Source organism: Coregonus lavaretus (assembly GCF_964263955.1).
Source record: "Coregonus lavaretus genome assembly, chromosome: 34".
NCBI classification, from domain to species: domain Eukaryota; kingdom Metazoa; phylum Chordata; class Actinopteri; order Salmoniformes; family Salmonidae; genus Coregonus; species Coregonus lavaretus.
The window spans coordinates 24033886-24053838 of NC_140021.1; the positions used below are offsets into that span (position 1 = coordinate 24033886).

Sequence of the window (19953 nt, forward strand, 5' to 3'; positions counted from 1 at the left end):
ACGTCCCAGATGGGGGCCTCCCATTCCACCCTCCAGCACCTCCGAGCCTAGTCCGATGGAGCTGGGAGGGGCTGGCGCTAGAACTAAAAGAGGAAGGAACCCGAGGGGAGCAGTCTCCTGCACCAAGTGTGGCCGCGGAGGGCACACCGCGGCTAGGTGCTGGGGAGGGTTCCCTGAGGAGGGAGATGGCAGGCCATACAGTGGGGAGTCCACCCAGGTGAGTAGGCGCCCTACTTACCCAGAGCTTTCTGTCGTCCACTTTACATTGCCTGTTTGTTTTCCACAGGTTGCACCTCGTTCCCAGCATAAGGCGCTAGTCGATTCAGGCGCAGCTGGGAATTTTATAGATCGCAAATTTTGTGTTAAGTTAGGGATTCCCCTCCTTCCAGTCGATAAACCTTTCCCCGTACATGCTTTAGATAGTCGTCCGTTAGGATCTGGGTGGATTGGGGAGCTCACAGCGCCACTTAGGATGATGACGCAGGGGGGTCATGAGGAGACGATTCAACTCTATCTGATTGACTCTCCTGCGTATCCGGTGGTACTGGGGCTTCCCTGGTTAACCACCCATGATCCTACTATTTCGTGGCGAGAGAAGGCTCTTCAAGGGTGGTCTGCTCAGTGTGAGGGGTTTTGTCTGGGTGTTTCCGTAGGGGCGACCTCGGTGGAGAGTCCGAACCAGATGTCAGCACTGCACATTCCTCCTGAATATGAGGATTTGGCACTCGTGTTTAGTAAGACCCGAGCGGCAAGGTTGCCACCTCATAGACAGGGGGATTGTGCGATAGACCTCCAGATAGGGGCAGCGCTCCCGCGGAGCCATGTGTATCCTTTGTCACAGGAGGAGAAAAAAGCAATGGAGACGTACATTGCTGAGTCTCTGAGACAGGGATACATACGGACCTCTACTTCTCCCGCGTCCTCGAGCTTCTTTTTTGTGAAGAAAAAGGATGGAGGTCTGCGTCCGTGTATTGATTACCGCGGTCTCAATCAGGTGACTGTTAAATACAGTTATCCACTCCCGCTGATTGGGACTATGACGGAGTCATTACACGGGGCACGGTTCTTCACAAAATTGGACCTCAGGAGCGCATATAATTTGGTGCGCATTAGGGAGGGCGATGAGTGGAAGACAGCATTTAGTACTACATCCGGCCATTACGAGTATCTGGTCATGCCATATGGGTTAATGAATGCTCCATCAGTCTTCCAATCGTTTGTAGATGAAATTTTCCGGGACATGCAGGCGCAGGGGGTGGTGGTGTACATTGATGATATTCTGGTGTACAGCCCTACCCGGGCCGAGCATGTAGCCCTGGTACGCAGAGTATTGAGGAGACTGTTGGAGCATGACCTGTATGTCAAGGCTGAGAAATGTCTGTTCTTTCAGGAGTCAGTTTCCTTTTTGGGTTACCAGTTGTCTGCGTCAGGGGTGAGAATAGAGGTGGACCGAGTGTCCGCCGTGCGTAATTGGCAAACCCCAACGACTGTTAAAGAGGTGCAGCGGTTTTTGGGGTTTGCGAATTACTACCGGAGGTTTATCCGGGGTTTTGGTCAGGTGGCAGCTCCCATCACGTCTCTTCTGAAGGGGGGTCCGGTGCGCTTGCAGTGGTCGGCTGAGGCGGACAGGGCTTTTGGCAAGCTGAAGGACCTGTTTACCTCGGCTCCGGTGTTGGCGCACCCGGATCCCACTTTACCGTTTCAAGTTGAGGTAGACGCGTCCGAGGCTGGTATTGGGGCCGTTCTATCTCAACGCTCGGGTACACCACCTAAGCTCCGCCCCTGTGCTTTTTATTCTAAGAAGCTCAGTCCGGCGGAGCGGAATTATGACGTAGGGGACAGGGAGCTGTTAGCCGTAGTCCAGGCCCTAAAGGTGTGGAGGCATTGGCTTGAGGGGGCTCAGCACCCTTTCCTTATTCTGACCGATCACCGTAACCTGGAATATATTCGGGCGGCTAGGAGACTAAATCCTCGCCAGGCTCGATGGACTATGTTTCTCGCCCGGTTTGTGTTTAAGATCACTTACATCCCTGGGTCCCAGAACGGGAAGGCAGATGCTCTGTCCCGCCGGTATGACGCGGAGGAGAGGTGCGTGGAGCCCATTCCCATACTACCGGAGTCGTGTCTGGTGGCTCCGGTGGTGTGGGAGGTCGATGCGGAGATCGAGCGGGCGTTGCGTACCGACCCTAGTCCTCCACAGTGTCCGGTGGGTCGGACGTACGTTCCGCTCGAGGTCCGGGATCGGTTGATTTATTGGGCTCACACGTCGCCCTCCTCTGGACATCCGGGTATTGGCCGGACGGTGCACTGCCTTAGTATGAAGTACTGGTGGCCAACATTAGCCAGGGATGTGAGGGTTTATGTCTCCTCCTGCTCAATATGTGCCCAGTGTAAGGCACCCAGACATTTGCCCAGGGGTAAATTACAGCCCCTGCCCGTTCCACAGCGACCCTGGTCTCATCTATCGGTGGATTTTGTTACCGATCTTCCCTCCTCCCAGGGGAATACCACCATCCTGGTCGTTGTGGATCGGTTCTCTAAGGCCTGTCGTCTCCTTCCCATGCCGGGTCTTCCTACTGCCCTACAGACCGCTGAGGCTCTATTTACTCACGTCTTCCGGCATTACGGGGTACCCGAGGATATAGTGTCTGATCGAGGCCCCCAGTTTACCTCCAGAGTCTGGAGAGCATTTATGGAACGTTTGGGGGTCTCGGTGAGCCTTACCTCGGGTTACCACCCGGAGAGCAATGGGCAGGTCGAAAGAGTCAACCAGGATGTGGGTAGGTTTCTGAGGTCATATTGTCAGGGCCGGCCGGAGGAGTGGGCGAGATATGTGCCCTGGGCCGAGATGGCACAGAATTCTCTCCGCCACTCCTCCACTAGACTAACCCCTTTTCAGTGTGTCTTAGGGTATCAGCCGGTTCTGGCACCGTGGCATGAGAGCCAGATCGAGGCCCCCGCTGTGGATGAGTGGGTAAGGCGCTCGGAGGAGACGTGGAACGCTGCTCATGTCCATCTGCAGCGTGCCATACGTCGACAAAAGACGAGCGCCGACCTACGCCGCAGCGAGGGGCCAGTGTACGCACCTGGAGATCGAGTCTGGCTCTCAACCAGGAACCTACCCCTCCGCCTGCCCTGCCGGAAGCTGGGTCGGCGGTTTGTGGGGCCTTTTAAAGTCCTGAGGAGATTGAATGAGGTGTGTTACAGGTTAGAACTACCTATTGATTACAAGAATATTAACCCCTCATTCCATGTGTCTCTCCTCAGGCCGGTGGTAGCTGGCCCACTCCAGGACTTCGAGATTGAGGAGACTCCTCCGCCCCCGTTGGAGATCGAGGGGGCTCCGGCGTACACGGTTCGGACCATCCTGGATTCCAGACGCCGGATGGGGGGTCTTCAATATCTCGTGGAGTGGGAGGGGTACGGTCCGGAGGAGCGGTGCTGGGTGCCTAGGAGGGATATTCTGGATCCGTCCCTGATGACCGAATTCCATCGTGGTCATCCTACGCGCCCGGCGCCGCGCCCTCCTGGGCGTCCCCGAGGCCGGAGTCGGCGCACGGCTGGAGCCGCGCGTCAAGGGGGGGGTACTGTCACGGTTTCGGCCGAGGCAGCTCCTCCTCCGTGTTCGGGCAGGTTTCGCCGTTCGTCGTCTCCGGAGTACTAGCTGCCACCGCTCTATGTTTTCTGTTTGACTAGTTTGGTCTGTTAGTCACACCTGTCTTGTGTTATGTCTAATTTAGCACCCTATTTAGTTTCCCTGTTGTGAGTGTTGTGTTGTGTGTAATTGTTTCGTGTTGGTGTCGTTTTCGTACCGGTGTTTGGTACGCCACCTCTGTATTTTGCTTACTTCTCGGTTGAGGAGTTTTACGCGCCTGTTTATTTTGCGCGCTTCTGTTTTACGCCTGTGTGCGTTGTGCCTCTGGCTATTTTGGGATTATTGACTCACTTTTCCCAGTAAAGTATTTTTGGACTCTCTTTCTGCTTCTGCACTTGATTCCACACCACACCATTTCTACACGGCCCTGACAATTATAAGTTAAATCATCTGTCTGTAAACAATTATTGGAAAAATTACTTGTGTCATGCACAAAGTAGATGACCTAACTGACTTGCCAAAACTATAGTTTGTTAACAAGACATTTGTGGAGTGTTTGAAAAACTAGTTTTAATGACTCCGACCAAAGTGTATATAAACTTCCGACTTCAACTGTAGCCCTTGTTTGGGGGGAGGGGGGGGGGGGGACAAAGTCAATATACTTTAAAATAACTAAAACCAAATCAAAACTATGTAGAAATTATAATGGACCTGCAGTGGGTATGATACATATTCACCCCCCTTGGATTTTATCACATTTTGTTGCATTACAAAGTGGGATTGAAATAGATTTAATTGTGATTTTTTTATTTTGTCATTGCTCTACACAAAATACTCCATAATGTCAAAGTTATACAAATTTAATAACTATATTATAGTTGTTACATAAGTATTCACCCCCTTTGTTAAACAAGCAGGCAGGAGTAAAATGTGGCTTAACAAATCACATTACATGTTACATGGACTCAATATGTGTGAAATAATAGGGGTTGACATGATTTTTCAATGACTACCCCTTCCTCTGCCCCCCATTTCAAGCACAGATTCAACTACAAAGACCAGGGAGCTTTTCAAAGGCCTTATAAAGAAGGGCAGTGATTGGTAGATGGGTAACAATAAAACATCAGACATTGAATGTATCTTTAAGCATGGTCAAGTTAATAATTATGTTGTGGATGATGTATTAAACCACCCAGAAACAACACAGATACAGTCGTACTTCTAAACTGAGCTGCAGGACAGGAAGGAAACTTCTCAGGGATGTCACCATGAGGTCATTGGTGATTTTAAAACAGCTACAGAGTTTAATGGTTGTGATGGGAGAAAAATTAGGATGGATCAACAACATTGTAGTGACTCCACAATAATGACCTAAATGACAGAGTAAAAACAAGAATAAAAATATACAGAATAAAAATATTCCAAAACATGCATCCTGTGTACAACAAGGCACTAAAGTAATACTGCAAAAAAACATGGCAAAGGAATACACTTTTTGGCCTAAAAGCAAAGCCTTATGTTTGGGCATATCCAACAGAACACATCACTGAGTAAATGCCTCCCTATTATCAAGAATAGTGGTGGCTGCACTCAAGGTATGGGTATGCTTGACATCAGCAAAGACTGGGGAGTATTTCAGGATAAAAAGAAACGGGATGGAGCTAATCACAGGCAAAATCCTAGAGGAAAGCCTGCTTCAGTTTGCTTTCCACCAGACACTGGGAGAGGAATTCACCTTTCAGCAGGACAATAATACACATCACAAAGGACAAATCTACACTGGAGATGCATACCAAGAAGACAGTAAATGTCCCTGAGTTGCTGTGTTGACTTAAATCTACCTGATCATTATGGCAAGACTTGAAAATAGCTGCCTAGCCATGATCCCCAACACTTCGACAGAGCTTGAAGAATTTTGAAAATAATAATGGGCAAATATTGCACAATTCAGGTGTGCAAAGCATTTGGAGACTTACCCAAGAAGACTCACAGCTATAATCGATGCCAAAGGTGTTTCTAACATGTATTGACTCAGGGAGATGGATACTTATCTGATCAAGGTAGCATTAAGAACACCTTCCTAATACTGAGACTCTACAAGGTGGACTCTACAAGGTGGACTCTACAAGGTGTCAAAAGCCTTCCACATGCATGTTGGCCCATGTTGACTCCAATGCTTCCCACAGTTGTGTCAAGTTGGCTGAAAGTCCTTTGGGAGGTGGACCATTCTTGATACACACAGGAAACTGTTGAGCATAACAATCCAGCAGCGTTGCAATTCTTGACACAAACCGGTGTGTCTGGGACCTACAGTGAGGGAAAAAAGTATTTGATCCCCTGCTGATTTTGTTTCTGGATTTTTTTGTTGTTATTCTGTCTCTCACTGTTCAAATAAACCTACCATTAAAATTATAGACTGATCATTTCTTTGTCAGTGGGTAAACGTACAAAATCAGCAGGGGATCAAATACTTTTTTCCCCTCACTGTACTAACATACCCCGTTCCAAGGCACTTAAATATTGTGCCTTGCCCATTCACCCTCTGAATGGCACACATACACAATCCTCAATACTCAATTGTCTCAAGGCTTAAAAATCCTTCTTTAACCTGTCTTCTCCCCTTCATCTACACTGATTGAAGTGGATTTAACAAGAGACATCAATAAGGTATCATAGCTTTCACCTGGATTCACCTGGTCAGTCTATGTAATGGAAAGAGCAGTTATTAATCATCTTTAAAAAATATACACTACCATTCAAAAGTTTGGGGTCACTTAGAAATGTCCTTGTTTTCTAAATAAAAGCAAAATTTTTGTCCATTAAAATCACATCAAATTGATCAGAAATACTGTGTAGACATTGTTAATGTTGTAAATGGCTATTGTAGCTGAAACGGCTGATTTTTAATGGAATATCTACATAGGCGTTCAGAGGCCCATTATCAGCAAACATCAGTCCTGTGTTCCAATGATACATTGTGTTTGCTAATCCAAGTTTATCATTTTAAAAGGTTAATAGAACATTAGAAAACCCTTTTACAATTATGTTAGCACAGCGGAAAACTGTTGTGCTGATTAAAGAAGCAATAAAACTGGCCTTGAGACTAGTTGAGTATCTGGAGCATCAGCAATTGTGGGTTCGATTACAGGCTCAAAATGGCTAGAAACATATTACTTTCTGATGAAACTCATCAGTCTATTCTTGTTCTGAGAAATGAAGGCTATTCTATGCGAGAAATTGCCAAGAAACGGAAGATCTTGTACAACGCTGTGTACTACTCCCTTCACAGAACAGCGCAAACTTGCTAACCAGAATAGAAAGAGGAGTGAGAGGCCCTGGTGCACAAATACAGTGTCTAGTTTAAGAAACAGGCGCCTCACAGGTCCTCAACTGGCAGCTTCATTAAATATTACCCGCAAAAAAACAGTATCAACGTCAACAGTAAAGAGGCGACTCCGGGATGCTGACCTTCTAGGCAGAGTTGCAAAGAAAAAGCCATATCTCAGACTGCCCATCTTAATCTTGTCTTTTTATTGGCCATTCTGAGATATGGCTTTTTCTTTGCAACTCTGCCTAGAAGGTCAGCATCCCGGAGTCGCCTCTTCACTGTTGACATTGAGACTGGTGTTTTGCAGGTACTATTTAATGAGGCTGCCAGTTGAGGACCTGTGAGACGGTAGTGTATATAATTTTTCTTCCACTTTGACATTACATAGTATTTTGTGTAGATCGTTAACAATGACATCCATTTGAATCCAATGTTTTAACACAATAAAGTATGAAGAAATACAAGGCGGGTGAGTACTTATGATTCACACAGTTTCTTGACTGTGTCCAGCTCGCTAATAATCACTGAAATGAAATCTAGACAGTAAGGGAGCACAACAAATTCCCAAAAAACTATGGATGGAAGACTAGTTTGACGGCAAGGAACACATTTTCAGTTCCACCCAACACATAACACATTTTCAGTTCCACCCTTCAAACATTTTTGAAGAACCAATGTGGCCCCCAAGGCAACATTAGTTTGACACCCCTGTTTTATACTGTACATTGTGGCCACCTTAAGGTCATTTCTAAACCTTCCCTTGGTGACTTTTTAATGATTTGATCTAGTATACTGCACTATATGATTCTTTAAAAAGTCTTTGCCACTGCCCGCCTATCATGCCATTCCTATTCCTACGAAAAGGACATGGGTCTGCAGTGTGGTTCTTTCAGGGAAACCAACACAGTGGTTTCCCACTGAGCCACAGTCTTTGTAAATACACCATGAGCCCAGAGACCAGGACAGCTTTATGTGGGCCCAGTGAAACCCATATCAAACTGATTGGGGTGTATGTGATCTTCAACAAAGGCTCTGTGTGATCTCTTATGACAGAAGTGGCAACACACACACACATATACTGTACAAACAGGCACATACATCAAGAACGAGAAAGAGAGAGGGGGAGAAAAATAGAGAGAAATAGAGATAGACACGTGGCTTTGCTTCCACTGAAAATTGAATAAATCCATTTGCTGGGAAAACAACATGCGGTACTGTTTTTTGTATTTATTTATTTACTTCTCCCAATGTCAAGCTGTAGTGTACACTTCCCTATCAACTGTTGTCAATGAATTATTGTGACATCACACATGTTCTAAGTTCTCCCTGAACAGGAAGTACCACACATACAAAAAAAGTATAATATTTGAAATAAATTTTTTTACATAAAAAAACTTCGCTATCAACTGTTGTCAAGGAAATACTGGGACATTGCACAAGTTCTCACTGAACACGAAGTACCATCCATACGAAAACAAATAAAACAAAAAAAATATTAAACATGTATTTTTTGATTAAATCATATAGTTTACATGTGAAATATATATATTTTTGAATAAATATGTATTTATATAATACATTTTAAAGACATCCGAACATATATTACGGAAATAATTTCAAATGTATATACACTTATGTAAAAATGTATATCACATATGTTAAATGCATCAGAAAATGCATTTAATCTATTTCAAAATACCTTCTGAAATACATTATTTTTGAATACATGTTCATATGAATTTAATAATATATTTGGTAAATATATTTTGAAATGTTTTTGTAAACGTTTTGTAAAATATATTCGAACATTTATTTTAATGTATTTGTAAGAAATGTATTTTTTTTTATTAAAGTGTATGACAAATACAACAAATTGGCCAAATCATATTAAACCAAAATGAAAAAATAAAACAATTAAACGTTAGTAGTCTCTTTGGTATCACATGCACTTACGTCAGTCTCATTAAGACAGTAGAACTGACAGTGTACAAGCTTGACTAATAATTAGAGAACACAACATAACACATGACCTGGCATGACAATCCATATCATTGGAGGCCAAAAAGCACAAAAACAAAGCCATGCCCCCAACAAGTCTTTTAATAGGCTGCCGCTGCTACAATATACAGTGGAAAAAAAGTATTTAGTCAGCCACCAATTATGCAAGTTCTCCCACTTAAAAAGATGAGAGAGGCCTGTAATTTTCATCATATGTACACGTCAACTATGACAGACAAAATGAGAATTTTTTTTCCAGAAAATCACATTGTAGGATTTTTAATGAATTTATTTGCAAATTATGGTGGAAAATAAGTATTTGGTCAATAACAAAAGTTTCTCAATACTTTGTTATATACCCTTTGTTGGCAATGACACAGGTCAAATGTTTTCTGTAAGTCTTCACAAGGTTTTCACACACTGTTGCTGGTATTTTGGCCCATTCCTCCATGCAGATCTCCTCTAGAGCAGTGATGTTTTGGGGCTGTCGCTGGGCAACACGGACTTTCAACTCCCTCCAAAGATTTTCTATGGGGTTGAGATCTGGAGACTGGCTAGGCCACTCCAGGACCTTGAAATGCTTCTTACGAAGCCACTCCTTCGTTGCCCGGGCGGTGTGTTTGGGATCATTGTCATGCTGAAAGACCCAGCCACGTTTCATCTTCAATTCCCTTGCTGATGGAAGGATGTTTTCACTCAAAATCTCACGATACATGGCCCCATTCATTCTTTCCTTTACACGGATCAGTCGTCCTGGTCCCTTAGCAGAAAAACAGCCCCAAAGCATGATGTTTCCACCCCCATGCTTCACAGTAGGTATGGTGTTCTTTGGATGCAACTCAGCATTCTTTGTCCTCCAAACACGACGAGTTGAGTTTTTACCAAAAGTTCTATTTTGGTTTCATCTGACCATATGACATTCTCCCAATCATCTTCTGGATCATCCAAATGCACTCTAGCAAACTTCAGATGGGCCTGGACATGTACTGGCTTAAGCAGGGGGACACGTCTGGCACTGCAGGATTTGAGTCCCTTGGCGGCGTAGTGTGTTACTGATGGTAGGCTTTGTTACTTTTGTCCCAGCTCTCTGCAGGTCATTCACTAGGTCCCCCCGTGTGGTTCTGGGATTTTTGCTCACCGTTCTTGTGATCATTTTGACCCCACAGGGTGAGATCTTGCGTGGAGCCCCAGGTCGAGGGAAATTATCAGTGGTCTTGTATGTCTTCCATTTCCTAATAATTGCTCCCACAGTTGATTTCTTCAAACCAAGCTGCTTACCTATTGCAGATTCAGTCTTCCCAGCCTGGTGCAGGTCTACAATTTTGTTTCTGGTGTCTTTTGACAGCTCTTTGGTCTTGGCCATAGTGGAGTTTGGAGTGTGACTGTTTGAGGTTGTGGACAGGTGTCTTTTATACTGATAACAAGTTCAAACAGGTGCCATTAATTCAAGTAACGAGTGGAGGACAGAGGAGCCTCTTAAAGAAGAAGTTACAGGTCTGTGAGAGCCAGAAATCTTGCTTGTTTGTAGGTGACCAAATACTTATTTTCCACCATAATTTGCAGATAAATTCATTAAAAATCCTACAATGTGATTTTCTGGAGAAAAAAAATCTCAATTTTTCTGTCATAGTTGGCGTGTACCTATGATGAAAATTCAGGCCTCTCTCATCTTTTTAAGTGGGAGAACTTCCACAATTGGTGGCTGACTAAATACTTTTTTCCCCCACTGTATATCGACATAACCTGAATGGCCACTCTGCAAGGAAGAAGTCACAGCTCTAAAAACGCCAGAAAAAAGCTGCATCCAAAGAACACCATACCTACTGTGAAGCATTGGGGTGGAAACATCATGCTTTGGGGCTGTTTTTCTGCAAAGGGATCAGGACGACTGATCCGTGTAAAGGAAAGAATGAATGGGGCCATGTATCGTGAGATTTTGAGTGAAAACCTCCTTCCATCAGCAAGGGAATTGAAGATGAAACGTGGCTGGGTCTTTCAGCATGACAATGATCCCAAACACACCGCCCGGGCAACAAAGGAGTGGCTTCGTAAGAAGCATTTCAAGGTCCTGGAGTGGCCTAGCCAGTCTCCAGATCTCAACCCCATAGAAAATCTTTGGAGGGAGTTGAAAGTCCGTGTTGCCCAGCGACAGCCCCAAAACATCACTGCTCTAGAGGAGATCTGCATGGAGGAATGGGACAAATTTGTGGAGTGGTTGAAAAACAAGTTTTAATGACTCCAACCTAAGTGTATGTAAACTTCCGACTTCAACTGTACATCTATTTGAAATACATTTTCCTTGACGTTAAATATATTGAAATGCATTTCATTCCATATGGGCACTAGGGAACTATACTGTATATAGTTTTATGTAGCTAGCTAGCATGTCATTTCTGACAAACACATTGCTTAAAGTGAGTCAAAATGGCCTGGTATCTCAGCAACTCTCCAAAACTACAACTTTTGTGGGACACAGTAATTCATAACCATTATAGTCATGTCTGCCATGATGGCAAAAATAAATGCTAGAGTGAGAGAGTGCATGCTGCTGAATTCAGCGGAGAGAGTTTAATAGTGATTGAGAAGAACGAGCAGGAATTGATTCATTGCCCAACAGCTGATGACAGTTTTTCATGCAGATAGCCATTGCTCAACATTGGGACTGTAGGACATTATCTAATTGTTGAGTGTATCAGTCTTGTTACATTATCCCTCAAGGCTATCCAGGCCTTTATTTCCTTGTAATAATAAGTTAAGTTGTTGATGCGCTGCATATAGCTGTTTTTGTTATAAAGGCGGTGGTGTTTTTTCGCAGCTTGTACATGCAGTAATGTAATCCCATAGGTAGCAAACTAAGTTATATTGTCATCAATGAAGGAAGGTGTATGTACACTACCAGTCAAAAGTTTGGACACACCTACTCATTCAAGGGTTTTTCTTTATTTTTACATTGTAGAATAATAGTGAAGACATCAAACTATGAAATAACATTTGAAGAATCATGTAGTAACCAAAAAAGTGTTAAACAAATCAAAATATATTTTATATAGCCACAAAATAGCCACCCTTTGCCTTGATGACAGCTTTGCACACTCTTGGCATTCTCTCAACCAGCTTCATGAGGTAGTCACCTGGAATGCATTTCAATTAACAGATGTGCCTTTTTAAAGGTTAATTTGTGGAATGTCTTTCCTTCTTAATGAATTTGAGCCAATCAGTTGTGTTGTGATAAGGTAGGGGGGGTTTTACAGAACAAAGCCCTATTTGGTAAAAGACCAAGTCCATATTATGGCAAGAACAGCTCAAATAAGCAAAGAGAAATGCCAGTCCATCATTACTTTAAGACTTGAAGGTCAGTCAATCAATATGGAACATTTCAAGAACTTTGAAAGTTGCAAAAACCATCAAGCACTATGACGAAACTGGCTCTCAAAAGGACCGCCACAGGATGTGATGAATACTCAGGGAGAAAAAGGTGTAGATTCTAGAGCAGAGCGTGGCAGGTGTGTATTATGCCTTCGCAGAAGGCAGGAATAGTGCACAGGCAGGCAATGGTCATACACAGGTAGGCAAACAGGCAGGTGAATCAAAACTTGGACTGAAGGCTATAACTGGTTCTCACAAACAAGCTAGGAAAAGGCTTAGTAGAGTCAAAACGAACAATACCTCACAAGGCACAAACAGAATGAACTGAACTAAATAAGGAGCTGATGAGACCAGGTCAGTAACTAACACAGGTGAAATCAATGAACAAAAATGAAAGACAGGGCTACGTTCAAGAACACAAAGAAACAGGGCTATGTTCAAGAACACAAGGTGAACTAAGAAAATAAATATAGAACCTTACACAGGAATGGAAGACCCAGAGTTACCTCTGCTGCAGAGGATAAGTTCATTAGAGTTACCAGCCTCAGAAATTGCAGCCCAAATAAATGCTTCAGAGTTCAAGTCACAGACACATCTCAACATCAACTGTTCAGAAGGGACTGAGTGAATCAGGCCTTCATGGTTGAATTAATGTAAAGAAACCACTACTAAAGGACACCAATAAGAAGAAGAGACCTGCTTAGGCCAAGAAACAAGCAATGGACATTAGACCGGTGGAAATTTGTCCTTTGGTCTGGAGTCCAAATTTGAGATTTTTGCTTCCAACCGCTGTGTCTTTGTGAGATGCGGTGTGGGTGAACGGATGATCTCTGCAAGTGTAGTTCCTACCGTAAAGCATGGAGGAGGAGGTGTTATGGTGTAGGGGTGCTTCGCTGGTGACACTGTCTGTGATTTATTTACAATTCAAGGCACACTTAACCAGCATGGCTACCACAGCATTCTGCAGCGATACACCATCCATCTGGTTTGGGCTTAGTGGGACTATCATTTGTTTTTCAACAGGACAATAACCCAACACACCGCCAGGCTGTGTAAGGGCTATTTTACCAAGAAGGAGAGTGATGGAGTGCTGCATCAGATGACCTGGCCTCCACAATCCCCCGACCTCAACCCAATTGAGATGGTTTGGGATGAGTCGGATGGCAGAGTGAAGGAAAAGCAGCCAACAAGTGCTCAGCATATGTGGGAACTCCTTCAAGACTGTTGGAAAAGCATTCCAGGTGAAGCTGGTTGAGAGAATGCCAATAGTGTGCAAAGCTGTCATCAAGGAAAAGGGTGGCTCTTTGAAAAATCTCAAATATAAAGTATATTTTGATATGTGTTACACTTTTTTGGTTACTACATGATTCCATATGTGTTATTTCTTGTTTTGATATCTTCGCTATTATTCTACAATGTAGAAAATATTAAAAAATAAAGAAAAACCCTTGAATGAGTAGTTGTGTCCAAACTTTTGACTGGTACTGTATGTATTTAATGTATCAATTGAAGCATAACAGATTGTCCTTATAAAATGTTGTGTGAAGGGCATTGTAGACCAGCATACAAAACCATTCTTGTTTTATTGTTTTAAATCTCAGTATATGGAACATGGCAGAAATTATGCTTTAGGGGTTTGCTAGTACTCAAATTAAAAATAATACAATGCCCCAAATGATATTTATTTTTGCATAAGTAAAGTCGAATGCATGCAAGTCATTGTTATTTTATTGTGTTTATTCCTTTGACACATTGACAAGTGAAAATGCTAACTTAGCTTTTTCCTCCTCTGGCGTGTCACAGAAGAAAACAAACGTTGCTTTGCTTGCATTCATTATTTCGAAATAGACGAGAAGGCAGTTCTTGTGAAGAAGTCTTTAAAAAATCCTTTCAGAATTCCCTTTCCCTCTTCCCTGCCATTCCCCACTCCAGTAATATAACCCAATTATTCACCACAGAACTCTAGCCTTAATTTCTTTGGATTGCAATACAAGTAGATGTAAACATGAGGGATGCAGTGTTATGGAGGTTTAAACAGGGGTTATCTCATTAGACTTTTTATTTTAAGTAAGATGGATAATGCTCATAGGGATGTTGTTGTGTTATTATGTTTTGGTTGTCAGAGTGCCCCTTTGTGTTTTGGCCACTGCAAGAGAGTGTTGTCGTTCCTTTCTTGGCAGGCACACTTCTCTTGGACCAATTTCAACATCTTGTGTAAATTTGAAAGCAGAACCCATTCCATAAATTAATTCAGATCTTTGGAATAAATTACAGAAGCTCTGAATTTTCCTCATAAGGCCTCCCCAAGGTGTGAATTCATGACATCCCCCAAAAAAATTTCCATGAAGCCTTGATGACGTCATCTGAGATTATCAGCAGGGCAAAGATTACATAAAACCTATTCATCATACTTCATTCGGAGTGAACATGTACAAGAGTGCTTCCTCAACCTAACCCATGGAGCACAGGGGTCTAACCACAAGTCCATTTAAATATATGATTTAGCACAACAAACTCCTAGTCACTGACCAAGAAACAGTTTCAAAAAAAATCTGAACAGTTTGTTTATGACCTTCGCCTATAGCTACTGGTACTAACAGCCACAGGATGAGCAGCAGAGAGGAGACCTGGTGTGCGTCCCAAATGGCATCATATTCCCTATATAGTGCTCTACTTTTGACCAGGGACCACAGGGTGCACTAAATATGTAATAGGGTGCAAGCTGGTTGTTGGCTTGTTGGGAAACTCTATTCTAGAATGTAATGCATAGTAATTATGTTTGTGTTCTGATGTGAATGTATTTCTGCAAAGTCTAGTCTTGATGTATTTAGACATTAATTCCAGCCACATTACAGCCCACTCTGGTCAATTACACTCTGGAAAATAAAACAATAAAACAATAAAACCATAATTATGGATATATTATGGATACAGTATGTGTACGAAGACTGTGCTTGATCTAAATCCCTGCAAGAAATGCCACTGTCTGACACCCAGCCAATCAAGTGTCCATTGTCTAGGTAGCATATGCTCCATTGGGTCACTCATCCTGTGACACTGTATTTATTTGGTCGCAGCAGATTATCCCTCTTTAAGATTGTCCTACGCAAGGTCGAGGGACTTGATCTCCAAATGCCTTTGATATGGCAGAGAATCAGTCAATTCTTTTGAAGCGGTGCAGCGGCCAGGGATTAAGTGATTTAGGAGTGCAGCAGACAGACAGCACCCGGGCTGCTTTAGCCTGTGAGATTTCCACAAACATTGCAGCACGTCAAGGCTGATTGCAGTGGCACCGGGGTAGATAGGTCAGTCTTACTATTATCCTGCCTAAGCTAGGGGTGCCAAATTACATCTTCAGTCTTAAAACCCCTCTGACTTTAGTTAAGGATGTCTTAAGCCAGAGCAAGGAGAAAAAACATATTGTGTTAAAAGGGGGAAAAGACAGCCTGACGGGTGTGATGAGAAAAGTGGTGGTGAGGCGATGTTTTAGTGGCTTACAGTGCAGTGCAGACTTCATGCAATTCAGTTCTATAAAGCCGGGCGTACGGTACGCGATTTTGGCCCCAATTTAGCTGTCCCAGACAGGTTTTTGAGATCAGAGACAAAATCCCCATGTCATTGCCTACTCGGGACACGCGGCAGTCACCGAAACTCATTTAATGTGAGCGGGTCAGCGATGCAATCTGAGGGCTACCGATCTCATCTTTGTAGTGTGAGTTGTGCAACGACAAGTTTTTAGAAAGGTGATCAGCAATAGCCAATGAGAGCTTGCCAGAGAAGAAGCCAGTGAGATGATGACGTTGTTTCGCATCACCCAGAATGTGTAGACTATCGAGCAGGAGCGATTACTACTAGTATACGTTAGTACTTGCCTTTAACAAAAGCATCAAATCGTTACAGATCTGAAATTCACAAGCAATGTTATTCAATTCCAAATGTTGGCTAGCTATTTCAACTCTGTATGGCAAGTGTGAATGTCTGACTGAACGTTTATGAGGCTGCTTTGAGCCACAGCGTTTAGCTACGTTAAATCTAATCACATCATTGTTTTTCGAGAGACAGCGTGGTATCCTGAATCCTCACGACCAAGTGAAGAATCTTTCAGTGTGTGACCACCGTCTGTGCCACATCGTTTAGTGTGCACACCACTACATTGGCAACACAAAAAATACTACAGGAAAGACGGTCGTTTAATGTGAGAGGCTCAGCGATGTTAGAATTTTGAAAGTTGTGTAGTGTCCACCAGGCTTAAGGCTATGAGGTGCGTGTCCTCTGTCTTTTATTGCTGTCAGCATCCTCTCTACCTCGTAACTAGGATGTTCTGACAGCTTTACAAGACCCATAATTTAAGTGTATTCCTGCTGGGTCATTGATGCACTCACCACACGAATGCTGCGTGTAGCTGCTATGAAAATGTACGTCTGACATGGAAACATTGGCATGAATCCAAAAAAGACAGACATTTTTCATTGATTTCCTTTCATTCATATCCTAAAACACTCATTAAAAGACATGTTTTGCAAACACGACCCATTATGAGATTAAAATCGTAAAATGTAGCTCCAGGAGCGAAGCTAAGTAAAAGAGTGACAATTGGTAATAGTGATCTGATGTCAATGGACATAGAACTCTCTAATTCAAACACGCTCTACTCCTAGTACCACTCTACCTATATCTTCCTTCTCCTCTCCCTCACCCTCTTTCTACCTCTCTCTCCATTTTAACAATTTCTCCTGAGCTCTTAGCTATGATTTATGACACACTCCCATGCTATAAATAACACAACGTAAAGCATCCTTACCTTGCCCACGTACTGTGGGTCTGACCCCATGTACTCCTCAAGCACAAAGAACTGGTTCCACACCCAGCCCCTCTTGACTCTCTGAAACCCAGATGCCCCATTTCTCATCGGGCCCACCAGGCTCCTGGGATGCTCCTTTCCCAGCCTGCTCCTGCTCAGCGGTGCGCCTGGCCGGCGTACAGGAGACAGGGAGCCTTTGTCGAAGACAAACCAAAGGAACAGCAGCATGCAGTTCCTTGTAAGCATTGGCGGTCTGTGAGTTTGAGGTCTCCAAGTTAAAGTCCCAACAAATGGATCACAACTGAAAGAGGCAGGGATGCTGAATCCGTGGTGAAGGACTGGACACAGCCAAGATTAAGAGCTGCTGGCCGGGTTGGGTTGCCTGTCACGTTCAACGATTAATGGAGCTCATCACCTGGAGGAGAGAAATCAGAAAGAAACGTTAAGCTCCTTCACCTGTATCCTTTATCTCAGTCACCTGTTGGATAATGGTAATGGGCCCCAATTACACAACACACAGAAAACAGTGCTTGAGTCAAAAGAGAGCAACTCAATTTGAAATAAAACTTTCTGCATTTTTGGTGTTTATCTATTTTTCTATCATTCCTGCTTTATCCATCCAGGATATTTATTTAAAAATGTAACAAAGTGCCTTGTAGGAGTAATCCTTTCAGCAAGCATCACTTGATACATGTTGCCTCCTGATAGTTTCAAAAGCTCTTAATAATAGCCTTTTGAAGTGAACACATGCCAAAGGTACAATCTTATCATGTTTCCAGGTTTGCACGTACTATACTGTAGGTTAGCAGGTGGTTATTACCTATGATGGAATAGAGAAACTATGCCTTTTTTTTATCAGAGACCTTCATGGGTGAAGTAATCCATCAAAAGTTCACACCAACCGTTAGGAATAAAGATTGTGACATAATTCATAAATCGAACAGTAGATTTCCCCTCTTTTGACATAAAAAGGAGAGATCACAATTTAATTGAGGATACCTATTTTTGATGAATAGAGGTCATTGCTTGTCCCACTGCCTCCCCAATCATTCCAATTACACACTGGAATTATAAGTTGTAATATGCGTCCCAAATGGCACCCTATTCCCTTCATAGTGAACTACTTTTGGCCAGAACCCTATGGGCACAATATAGGAAATAGCGTGCCATTTGGGATACAACTGTAGCCTTCTCCCCAAAAAACACTAAACAAACCCCTCAGATGAGCTATCTGCTGTTCTGTGATCTTAAATAACAGGCTGTGTGCAATTGGATGTGGGCTTAGTAGACTGTGGCGATGCCCGACTCAAAACAAAAACAACAACATATCAGACCAGTGTCAACAATAACAACAAAAACATATCAAACCAGTGTCAACAGAGAGTGCCAATACTGTCTCTCACTTCTCCAATTATCACAGTCCGGTATTCACATCAACTAATGCATGAGAAATACTGTCTAACCCTGCTCTCATATCACCCACGCTAAGACATGCTTTACAATGATTATCCATTCAACATGGCCATGGGCTAGTAGTATATTATAATTGCATTGTGTTAACTTCAAATTTGTATACAAAGTACAATAATGAATTGAAATGCCCTTAAATAGCCAACTCATATTTTTCCATCTTCTGAATACAGATAGCATGTGTCAATGACATCACTTCAGCCACTCACAACTGCCAGACAGAAAATGGATGAATACAACAACTATGTCTCTGTCAGTAACAAATACAGTCATGGGTGGTAACTATAATTTACTCGAAAAGCAAGGCACTATTTGAATAAGGCTTTCCTCTAAGCAGTGTGTTAATTTAACACTGTTCCGGTGTCTATATGGGTTCACAGACTCAACACTTTCAGTGTTGATTCAACACTCTCATTGTAAAATTATAGTTTTTTTTACACTGGAGAATTTGCTGTGTAGATACATATGTTTTCGCTCAGAACCCTTCACCCACAAACAGTACACTTTCGTTGAACTTGACAATCTTCAGTATAAGTGGCCTCCTTTAGCTCAGTCGGTAGAGCATGGTGCTTGCTTGCAACGCCAGGGTTGTGGGTTCGATTCCCACGGGGGGCCAGTATGAAAAATGTATGCACTCACTAACTGTAAGTCGCTCTGGATAAGAGCGTCTGCTAAATGACTAAAATGTAAAATGTAAGTGCTCTACATTATCCAGTTGAATCCAGACGAACAGCACCTGAATGCCTCAAGCAGTTAAGAATATAAGAACATTTGGGATAATTAGGCCTAATCATTAATCCAGTTAAGCAATGAAAAAATTTGATTACACAAAACCCAGAAAATACAAATAAAATACTGTTGTTCTGTCCAATGAAATTAGAGATGGGCAAGTGGCAACATATAATTTAGAGTGAACAATTGATGCGATCACAGAGCCGTATAAATGAGAATCAACCAAATATGTTCAATGCCAACCAAATATGTTCAATGCCAATCCTAAATTGTGCAACCATTAACATTATTTATAATGTGGGCAAACCATATTAAAACACTCAAGCGTTCAACTGTAAGTTGCTCGTATACTGTATGCTTCAATTGAGCTATGGTCTTGTTACAATGTGATGAAATGCAATGGTGGAGATATAGATTTTAATAATTTATTGTAGTAGCATTTAAGCCATTTGATGCAAAAAATAATCAACAAGAAGTCAATAATACACCCGTATTAAGAGTGGGAGTAGGAGTAAAAGCCATGGGAAATATACTCTGAATTGTCCATCAACAATGGAGACAACTTAGTTTAGGATGATTCAACACCTGGCACACTCTCTCTCTTTTGTTCCTTCCTAATGTAGTTATGAGTGATGTAATAACGTGAGCACCAAGGCTTTAATT

The 19953-nt window shown here is 42.8% G+C and overlaps 1 protein-coding gene across 1 annotated transcript in view; it reads right to left on the reverse strand.

Annotated features, from left to right (window-relative positions):
• Positions 1-17334, reverse strand: part of LOC311109167 (cadherin-12-like) — a gene marked incomplete at both ends in the record, with an annotated part of 103770 nt that extends 86436 nt beyond the window's left edge. The window contains one exon of the mRNA XM_084151997.1: positions 17089-17334. Within this exon, the coding sequence (XP_084008123.1) occupies positions 17089-17334 (246 nt within the window). The remainder of the gene's footprint in view (positions 1-17088) is intronic.
• Positions 17335-19953: the final 2619 nt, after the last annotated feature.